At 35.2% G+C, this 10,937-nt stretch overlaps 1 protein-coding gene across 1 annotated transcript; it reads right to left on the minus strand.

The window, feature by feature from the left end:
* Positions 1-166: 166 nt before the first annotated feature.
* LOC122580946 (cilia- and flagella-associated protein 20) lies at positions 167-2,929 on the minus strand. Its single transcript, XM_043753095.1, has 5 exons — positions 2,777-2,929; positions 2,661-2,692; positions 1,669-1,910; positions 962-1,198; positions 167-479 (listed from the first exon to the last, which is right to left on the minus strand). Exons 1-5 carry the CDS (start codon positions 2,827-2,829, stop codon positions 471-473), a joined length of 573 nt encoding a protein of 190 aa, XP_043609030.1. The 5' UTR covers positions 2,830-2,929; the 3' UTR covers positions 167-470.
* Positions 2,930-10,937: the final 8,008 nt, after the last annotated feature.

Below are 10,937 nucleotides of genomic sequence, written 5' to 3' on the forward strand. Positions count from 1 at the left end.
TAGTGAAAATTTGAAAGATAATGTTTTATACATGCATTGTCAGTAAATTTCATTTTTAAACATAGTTTAGGTTATATATTCAGTGACACAAGCTTCAATCCCTCATGACTAATGACCTAAACAAAAATATGACTATACAAAAGAATGAGAATTGCACATAACAGAATGTTTTAAATAATACTGGGTTCAAAGTGCACTTAGTACTTGAAATTGTCAATATTCCATCAAAATAAACGCATTATTTAACAACATATTCCAGACATACAGAGCTTACATGTTTCCAACATATATTTTTTATGGATCTCCCACATTTCCCATGTCAGGATAAACCAAAGTTACATAAACCTTGTCCCTTGTACGCAGTAAACTTACAAATTGATAGAAACACTGCACTGGAAGCTTAGACATTTCTCAATAGTTGCAGTGGCAAGGTTTAAATGAGCAGCACAGTGAATTTCTTCTAGGCAGATTCATTGTTTCTGCAATAGAAGTAAAATTAGTCATTAGTTTAGGAAAGGGGGTGTTTTGATGAAAATTTATAAAATACATTTACTGTTGAAAAATCAAACAATCAGATTCATAGAACCCGTGGAACTGGAAATAATGTTTATACACATTTGTCTCAGTGTAAGTTGTAACATTCATATATTCGTAGTTTAAGTATCTGATAAAGTTTATATTAGGATAAAAATGATTAGTTAACTTAAAACTTTTTTTGTCAGACATAACCAGTTCCATCACCACTGATATGAAACTGATTGTTTGAATCCCAAATAATTGAATTTACATAATCAAAATCACTCTATTAGCCTATCTAAAAGTAAAAACTCATCATTACTTATAACATCAAAAAAGTCAGATAATAAGAAAAATATTGAAAATCCAAACACCCCTTAATACAGGTATGTATCATTATATCTAGAATCAAACAGGTAGTAAGGGAAAATGATGTGAAGCTAACCTGCATGGGAAGATAAAGTTTGAACTCTGGTGGCAGCTCTTCCTCCGAATAAAGGCGGTCAGAAAAATATATCCTTCTAAGACGGCAGTTTGCATGAACTTGAACACGCAGTGTCTCCACATAGTTTGTTCCATATGCACGTCGAGTCAGATCAGCTAAATTCAGTTGAATTTGATTCCATCCCTCATCCATCCGCAGAGGCATGGTGCATATGAATGGTTTAACTCGAGTCATAGCCTTCCAAAAATAAATATAAAATTTGTTACTCCAAACTGTGAACCATTAAAGTTATGCAATGTAATAGATGGACAGATCAACCTATATTAGAAAAGAATAAACCAAAAGTGTCGTGGTGACACCCATTTTGCCACCTTCAGATAGAGTAGCAACTCCAGTAAGAATCATGATGTGAAAACTGAACTCATAAACATCGTCGGTAAAGAAATATAGTAATGTATTATAAAAAATCGTTTGATACCATGTGACACAGCATTTTAGTATTGGGGCCCTAGCACCATGTCCATTATATATACATGTACTTTAGGGAATAAGTCTATACTTATGGGTTTCATACCCATTGTAGATTTTCAATTCCACAGAACTCTTATCACTTTTATTTCATTCTTTCATTCCCAAACCTTAAACCAAACACATTCCAGTCTCTGTGAAAAACAATTTGCACCTAAAGATAGGGAAGACTTACACACTTGAAAATTAGAAGCGCGGAAACGTCGCCTGACATTTTTATCGTCCAGAACCTGAATCTCGAATGTGAAATATTTTTTCACATTTTTTACAATCATCACCAAAAATGGCAGCTTTATACCTAGTGTAGCAGCTGGATCAGCTGGACATGTAATGTATGTTGACTGGACATTTGTTCCAACAATTTCAAGAATATTTGATTGTATGTCATCATCGTGTGTACGCTTGACCTGCCCATTAACCACTAAAAGAAACAAAAGATGAGTTTTTGAGTAAGCAACTTCTACCCATTGACATATAAACGAGTCAATTATAGTTATGCTAACATATACAAAAAACCAACAGAAACAACCCGTTTGACCAAATCCCAAACCCGTTTGACCAAATTCCAAACCCTTCTGAGTCGTGACTACAGAATTTTAAAGCTACATTGCAAATGAATCAACTTTGGGACATTATAACGATACGAGTTAGTGAACGGAAGTGCTTAAAATATATAAAAAACAACAATTAGTCGGAACTAGGTCAAAGAATTACTTGATTTCCTTGAAAAGACGAAATCGATCACCACACTGATTTAGCTATCTAGGTGAACATAAGGTTATAGTTTATCTCCAATATTTTACAATTCCCTAAAATCTCGGGGATACTAATTTCCAGCCTAATGTTATATATACTAATTGGGGATACAATTCCATGTTTCAAAACTCTCATCTTCACAAAACAACTTACAATTCGCCTCACAATACCTCATTGAAAGCCCTCAATTCAAACAACTCTTCTAAAGTAAATGATACAAATAAAAAATAAAAAGTTATATGCAACAATTTACTTGAAAAAGACCCATTTTATACTCTTTTTTTTTTACTAATAGTTATAATAAGAACCTTGTTTAGATTTCAAAAAAGTTGAAATTAGGGTTCCAAAAAGTGACTTGGAAAAACAAAGCCCTAAACAATGAAAATTAAATCAAATAATATAACAACAAACTAACCTTCTTTATCCCATATCTGCAAAGGCTTGCTCCTACACAACATCAAATAATGATTCCATTAATTCAAAACTATATATTGAAACAGCAGAAGAAGAAGGAAGGAAAAGAGAACATACCCAAGGCTGTATAATATAGATAGGAAACCAGATTGGAATGTGTTCTTGAACATTATATTATTATGTTATAACTGCAATAATATTAATACTAATTAATTAATGAACACAGATATGAATCACTACCAGAAGGATGGGGAAAAAAAAGTATATTATAAATTAGGGTGCCGCAGTCCCCCGAGGTTTTGTAAGCTCTGAGCGTCACCGTGTCCGTGTGTGTGTTTTTTTACACTTTTACCGTTTACGTTGGTAATTTTGAGAGGGTGTTTGTTATTGCGATTACAAAACAGATTTTGCGTTTTCAAAATAAATTATGCGTTTTTAAACTGCGTTTTGAAAAAGTAGGTAGGTACATGCTTCTTCAAAACAGCGTTTCATAGCAGATAATCACTTTTTCACACAAACACTTTTTTAAATTATTTACATTTTACAAACGTAATAATCAAATAATCACCTCAAAACGAATTCCCAAACACCCTCTTAACCAATTTAGGATTTAAAAATGGATGTGAATAAAGGTAGGATATCACGCTTCGTTCTTTGTTTTGCTGGAAAGCAGGCCACAAGCCCAAAGCCCAACATGTTTATTTGATCCGGAATGAAACACATCTATATCTATAATCCCTTATAAAGAGAATAGGGATTAACACATTATGCATTTTTTTTCTTCCAAAAATACCCTTATTTAAAAATAAAGCTAACATCTTTCCCCCATTTCTAACTAATCGTAACACACACCCAACCCTTCCACCACCACCTTCCATCTCCACCGCCTCCCTAAGTATATAGACTAACTCCCGCTACTTTCATTACTGGCAAAGTTACATATAAATACACAAAAGAACATATTTGAATAACCCGTATACATTGTACATACGAGATTGGAGCATTAAAAAAAATATGGAACTACTTAAAAATGGGGTAACTTATTTTTGACATAATAAATCAATTCTTCACAATAATAAACATAACTAGCAAAATAATACTTGAACACAAAAGAACTATATATGCAATGAGATAAACATGGGCCAATTGAATTCTCTATCAAATTAAAGTCTAGTGTTAAAACAAAAAAATTTAGGGTAAATTACAAAGATGGTACCTGACGAATGCACCAAATTTCACAATTCATACCTAATTGCAAAAAATTACCCGAGTCATACCCATGGTTTGCAATTTTGCACAATTGTCATACCTACATCTAACGGACATTGACAGATCGTTAAGTTTGGTCATGTGTCAGTCACATGAACGTTTAAATGACTGTTTTACCCCCATATTTGCCCCTTCAGTGCAATTTCAAACAAGTCTTAGGTACCATTTTTGTAATTATGTATAAAAATACATATATTTCAATTAAAATATATATATATATATATTCGTATAAACAAACAACCAAACTCTTTGCAAATTCGAACACTGCAATCTTGTCTGCTTCTATTAATTCCATATCCACAACCACCTCATCAGTTCCCTTTTATCAAATCAAATTACTATTATTCTTAATTCAAAAAATTAATCAAATTATTATTTCAATCAAATAATAATTTCCTTCAGATGAGAACCTCCCCCACCCAAATTCGCCCCTTCCCCATCAAAAATCTGATCAGAAATGGGCAAGAATGTGGTCGGATTTATCGGTGGCTGAGCGGCGGTGATGGTTTTTTGTGGCGGCTGTAATGGAGGAAAACCCTCCAAAATTGAATCTGATTTTGAAGATGATGAGCGAAGGTTATATTTAGATTGAACATATGATCGATTGACATCAATATCTTGTGAATAGGATTTGTAGATTATTAAACAAGGAATAATATGGGAATCAGATTGGATCAAAATCCAACCAAAAATCCAGCCAAAAAGTGGTCTGCGGCTTATGTGTGTGTAAATCTCCCCTTGGTGGTGGCTGTAGTTTGGTGGTGGTGATGGTGGCTGATCGGACTTTTTTGGGTTGGTAGGATTTTTTTAGTTTATGGTTTTATGTGGGTATGAAAATAGTTGTATAAATGGTTTCTTAGGTACAAATGAGGAAGAAACAAGAAGGTAGGGCTGATTTAGGTGCAAAAGACGAGTATACCCCTTCATGTGACTGGCACATGACCAAACTTAACGATCCGTCAGTGTCCGTTAGACGTAGGTATGGCAATTGTGCAAAATTGCAAACCATGGGTATGACTCGGGTAATTTTTTGCAACTAGGTATGAATTGTGAAATTTGATGTATTCGCCAGGTACCATCTTTATAATTTACCAAAAAATTTACTACAACAACAATTTTGAGTTTAGGGTGGGGTGGTGACCCCCCTAACTTATCATTGGATCCGCCAATGCTCATGATCAACATCTCTTTGTTTATAATATGTACAAAGTTTTATCATTATACGGTGATGCTTCACTGATGTCGTATCCGGACTGAATGTTTGAAAAAAATGTCGGGTTGGCAAGTTTACGGGTCATATAAACACCCAACCCAAACCTGATGTTTCAGGTCGGGTTTTGGGATGGGTTACGTACTTACAGCCCTATAGGAAACAAATCAAGTTTATTGTCACATATAACTCCAAAGTAAAAGTATATCAGAAAGAAAGTGGACTAATTTTTCAAAAATCTAGCTAATCGGGACAAATCAAATCATAGGAGTGATTATCAAATAATTACAATTTACAAATATATATACATATTAGTTCTAATACCCGTATGATGTACGGTATCTATATGGATTGTATCATAAATAAATTTGAATATAAAATAAAAAGTGGTTAATGTAAACTGATAATCGAAGCTAAATTATAATAAACAGTAATGATAAATGTAATATATGTTTATTTAGAGTTTGGATTTACCTTAAAACTTTAGAACACCTCAAAATCGGAACTTGTAAGCATAGTGGATGATGGCAAATAGCCTTTTGATTTCGGATCATAAACTCAAATTTCTGAAGTCTTCAAGTTAATAATTTATTATAAGTAATAGGAGTTGAAAAGTTGAGAAAGAAAAATAGTCAATTTATTAATGAGAAAACGAAGTAAGGTTATAATGTCTTTTGTATTAATAAGCCAAGAGTTAGAGTTTAAATCTAAGTTTAATAAGAAAATTGAATCTATACACAATTAAAAAAGTTAATTTAATAAAATAAATAAATTAAAAAGACACTTGTTGGTCGAGGATTACGCCACATGTCGTTTTAAGAACATCTTAATCATGTTTTGGTTTATTGGTAGATGCATAACAAGTTATATATAAATTCCACGACTTTTTCATGTTGCACCATGTCCATGTTACATAGGAGGAAGCCCCTTCAAAATCAATACCACGTGACAAAAAACTCCTAATCCTTAGAGGACTTAGAGGAGGACCTCTAAAGATGAAACATCTTTTGTCACGTGGTATTGATTTTTCTTTTCCTTTTTTTAACGCATAAATATCATTTTCAATTTGGTTTTAATCTTCTCAACCCATTTAAGCTTTGTAGATAAATAAGTTACACAGGTTGTAATTGTGTTTGGGTGAACCGGGTATAAACATGTTTAAGCTTAAGATATCTTTTTGTAACAAAAGTTGGCAGAGCACATTGTGTTCATCCTTCTATGTGTATAACTTAAATAATCTTTATTGACCCAAATGAGTGATTGACTACTCATCTTGTTTTGAAGCAGTGGTTTCCTACTTTCCTCCCTATTTTAGAGTCAAACAAATTGGAAGATATCCTTTGAGGAATCGTTGATTTTACATAGAGGCTTGATCATAAGTCATTACCAGCACTTTGTCGAAACTTTTGATATTCTTCTCATGCTGGAAAGAGTTCTCCCCATCATCAGACGTATTGCATGATGCTGAAGGTGAAGGTTGATTTGGAATTTGTTTTTCAGCAAGTATTGGCCTATAACCATAGGAGTTTGGATGGAGATTTTAAAAGTCAAGCTATTTAGTTAGGCTGAAGATCCCCTCAAATGAGAATCAAGGTCCAAGATTCAAAGAGCTATCATCTGTTTTTTGGTAATTGTCCATGGCCTTTCATGGCCTTTCTGAAAGTTAATTCAAGAAACCCCTACAGCCTGTTGGGCTATCTTATTAATTACCCGAACTTGAGCAAATGGGTCAGGGTGCTATGTATATCTCGAGCCCATGAGATATAATAAACATAATTAAAGAATAAACAAAAGAGTTATTTTTGTTAATGTTTCCTAGTTAGATAAGTATGGAAAGTTATTTAATTAGGAAATTAGTATCCTACTCTAATTCTATGTTTACTTGTTGATCAAGTTGTGATCACCCCTATATAATCAACCCATCAGGGATCATTGTGATTATGAGGGTTATTCAGTTTTGAGTTTATTTTCTGAATAAAATTGGAAAGCTTATTCCAATAATTGTGTGTTCGTTTCTTCGTTGTTGTAAATTCGATTGGGACTTGAATTGGTATCAGAGCTTCATTCAAGCTCCATTATAATTAATCTGTTCTTATTCAGAAGTGCTGGATTAAGGACCATTCGCACCACTCACCTATAGCTGAAAAGACAATCAAGGATCAATGACAGGAGGTGCTTCAGGTAGCGGATTTGGAGTAGTTCAAGCAAAAGATCCAAACACCACGAGCGTGTAGTGCCCTATGTTGACCGAAACTAATTACAACATCTGGGCAATCAGGATTAAGCCAGTGTTTAAAGTTCATGGGATTGTTCAAGCCCTTGAACCTGGAACAGAGAAAATCGATGCCAAGAGGGATGATTTAGCAGTCGCCTTACTTCTTCAAGCAATCCCAGAAGAACTCGTTTTTCAAGTGGCACAGTATGAAACCGCCAAAGAGATTTAGGATGCTTTGAAAACAAAGTACGTTGGTGTTGAAGGAGTTCGTGAGGCTAAGGTGGAACAACTCAAGAGGGAATTCGAGTCGTTAAGGATGAAGGATTCAGACACCATTGATATGTTCTTTGCCAAGATCAGTCAGTTAGTCACCAAAGCTGCTAGTCTTGGAACTTAGTATGAAGACAAGAAGCTAATTCGAAAACTGTTAAGTTCCGCACCACCAAGGTTTATTCCCATAGTGGGTCCAATTGAACAGTTTGCAGAATTTAAAAAGATTACTTTTCAGGAGGCGGTTGGAAGACTAAAAACTTTTGAACATAGATTGAAAGAAGCAGCAGAATATTCAACAGAAAATCAGAATAATCTCATGTTCACATAAAGTGAACAAGCCTCATATCATAGGTCTTTTAGCAGCAGTAAGGGATGTGGACGTAGTAGAGGTGGTTCGTCTAACAGGGGTCGTGGACGAGGTTCAGGTCAGGCCCGAAACTAGGAAGCAAGCCAAAGTCATGGTGCAAAGGGGTCGGGTCAAAATAATAATAATAATCGACTAAAGCCAAAGAGAGACAAGTCTGAAATTTAATGTTTCAAATGTGACAAGATGGGTCACTTTGCTTCTGAATGTCCAGAAAGAAAGAAAACCGAGGAAGCAAATTTTGCAGAAATAGAGAATTTAGAGCCAAAATTGTTTATGATGAAATCTGAAATGGTTTATTTGAACAAGGAAAAGGTGATCCCTACTAAGTTTGAGTCCAAGGATATGGGAAAGAACCCATGGTATTTTGATAATGGAGCTTCTAACCATATGACAGGGGACAAATCATTGTTTTGAGAACTAAATGAGAATGTAACTGGTAAAGTTCGTTTTGGTGATGATTCTCGTGTAGATATTGCTAGAAAGGGCTCAATTGTATTTAAAAGCAAAACAGGGGAACATGTAGTTTTTATGGAAGTTTATTACATCCCGAGTCTTCGTTCCAACATTATCAGCTTGGGACAGCTTACAGAGATGGGTTGCAAAATTGTTATGGAAGATGATGTCTTGCTAGTTTATGACAGGTCCAGAACTCTAATGATTAAGGTATTGCGCGCAAGTAACCGGTTATAAAAGCTTAAACTACAGGTCGAATCATCTGTATGTTTGCTATCAAAACTTGACAATGACTCGTGGCTTTGGCATGCTCATCTAGGGCATTTAAATTTCGAGTCTATGAGAAGATTGAGTTCAAGGAATATGGTTCGTGGAATGCCCGCAATTAGTCATCCTTCAAACATATGTAATTGTTGTTTGATAAGAAAATAGAGTGAGAAGTCATATCCAAAGCAAGCACAGTTTAGAGCCAAGAGACCACTCGAGTTACTACATGGTGATCTCTATGGCCCTATCACGCCATCAATACCAGGTGGTTGCAGGTATATGTTTCTAATTGTTGATGATTTTTCACGATATATGTGGTGTTATCTGCTGAAAACAAAAGATCAAGCGTTTGAAGTGTTTAAGCGGTTTAAAGTATTGGTCGAGAATTTTTTAAAAGTAAAGGTTGGAACTTTAAGAACTGATCGCGGAGGTGAGGTCACATCAACCGAGTTCAATGATTGGCGTGAAGCTCAGGGGATCCGAAGACACCTTACAGCTCCATATTCACCGCAACAAAACGTGGTTGTTGAACGGCAAAATAGAATTGTTATTGGTATGGTAAGGTGCATGTTAAAACAGACCAATGTACCACAAAAGTTTTGGGGTGAAGCTGCTAACCATGCGGTCTATGTTTTAAATAGAAGTCCAACAAGGTCGGTTGATTCCAAAACACCATACAAGGCATTACTGAAAAAGAAACCAGATTTGCAATACTTAAGGGTATTCGGTTGTATTGGTTATGCTACAGAACCCAAAGTGGATCAATCTAAGCTTTATGATAGAGGAAGATTGCTGGTATATTTTGGGTCTGAACCGGGTGCTAAAGCTTTTTGAATGTTTAACCCAATTAAGAACAAGATTTGTATTCGAAGAACAGTTGAGTGTGATGAAAAGCGTGGTTGGCAATGGAAGAAAACTACAGATCCAGAATTTTTTACTGTTGTTCTTCACTCTGGTTAAGACGAAACTTTGAGTAAGATGGCAAGAGAGCCTGAAACAGAGGTGGTGCACTCTCCACAGAATTCAGGGGGTGCCAGTGAGTCTGATCAAGAACAACAATATCCTAATTCAAGTATAGAAGCCTCGACTGCAGGCTCAAGTACTAATATAGATGATAATTCTGAAGTCGAAAGTGAGAATCAGCAAACACCTCCATTAAGACACTCAACGAGACAAAGATATACCTCTGTAAGACTTAATAATTTTGTTATCGAGGATGGAGTTAATAGAGGTAATCAGGAAGAGTTATTACTTGTAGCTGAAGGTGAACCAACAAGCTATTCACAAGCCAAAGGGAACGTGTATTGGGAAAAGGCTATGCAAGTAGAGTTAGAATCCATTGAGAAAAACAAAACATGGACTCTAACTACACTCCCAAGTAATGTTACACCAATTGGTTTAAAATGGATATACAAAGTAAAGCGTGATGCTTCTGGTAAAATTATCAAATACAAAGCAAGGCTCGTAGCGAAAGGATATGTTCAGCAATTCGGGATCGATTTTGATGAAGTTCTTGCACCAGTAGCTCGTATGGAAACGACACGCTTAATACTTGCACATGCAGCTTGTGAAGGATGGCAGGTTCACCATTTAGATGTCAAAACAACGTTTTTGAATGGTGATTTGAAAGAAGAGGTGTATATTAGTCAGCCTGAAGGATTTGAAAGAAAAGGACATGAGAACAAAGTCTACCGACTAACTAAGGCATTATATGGGCTTCGTGAAGCAACAAGAGCCTGGAATTTGAAGCTTTATTGTACTTTGAAATCTCTCGGTTTTAAGAGGTGCTCCAAAGAACATGCTATCTACACAAAACATGAAGAAGATATCTGATTATTACAGGTGTATATGTAGATGATTTAATTGTTACAAGTTCTAGTAGCAAGAAAATTGAAGAATTCAAAAAACAAATGGAGGAAAAATTCGAGATTAGTGATCTCGGGTTATTATCTTATTATCTTGGAATTGAAGTGAAGCAAACCAAGGGTGGGATCGAAATCAAGTAGGAAGCCTATGCAAAGAAAATTTTGAAAGAATCAAGTTTGTTGGAATGTAATCCAGCAAAGTGTCCTATGGATCCGGGTTTAAAGCCATCTAAGGATGAAAAGGGGGAGCAGGTTGATCCAACTAACTATCGAAGGTTGGTTGGTTGTCTTCATTATTTGCTACACACAAGGCCAGATCTATCCTATACAGTGGGAATTGCGAGTAGGTACATGCAAGC

This window comes from Erigeron canadensis, chromosome 9 (genome assembly GCF_010389155.1).
Source record: "Erigeron canadensis isolate Cc75 chromosome 9, C_canadensis_v1, whole genome shotgun sequence".
In the NCBI taxonomy this organism is placed as follows: domain Eukaryota; kingdom Viridiplantae; phylum Streptophyta; class Magnoliopsida; order Asterales; family Asteraceae; genus Erigeron; species Erigeron canadensis.

Bases quoted from the DNA above. Each gene is read 5' to 3' on its own strand.
- LOC122580946 (XM_043753095.1), bottom strand. From the start codon at position 2,829: ATGTTCAAGAACACATTCCAATCTGGTTTCCTATCTATATTATACAGC. The intron at 2,693-2,776 runs GTATGTTCTCTT...GATGTTGTGTAG, and splicing joins TCTATATTATACAGCCTTGG to GAGCAAGCCTTTGCAGATAT. The intron at 1,199-1,668 runs GTGTGTAAGTCT...TATTTTTGGAAG, and splicing joins TCCGCGCTTCTAATTTTCAA to GCTATGACTCGAGTTAAACC.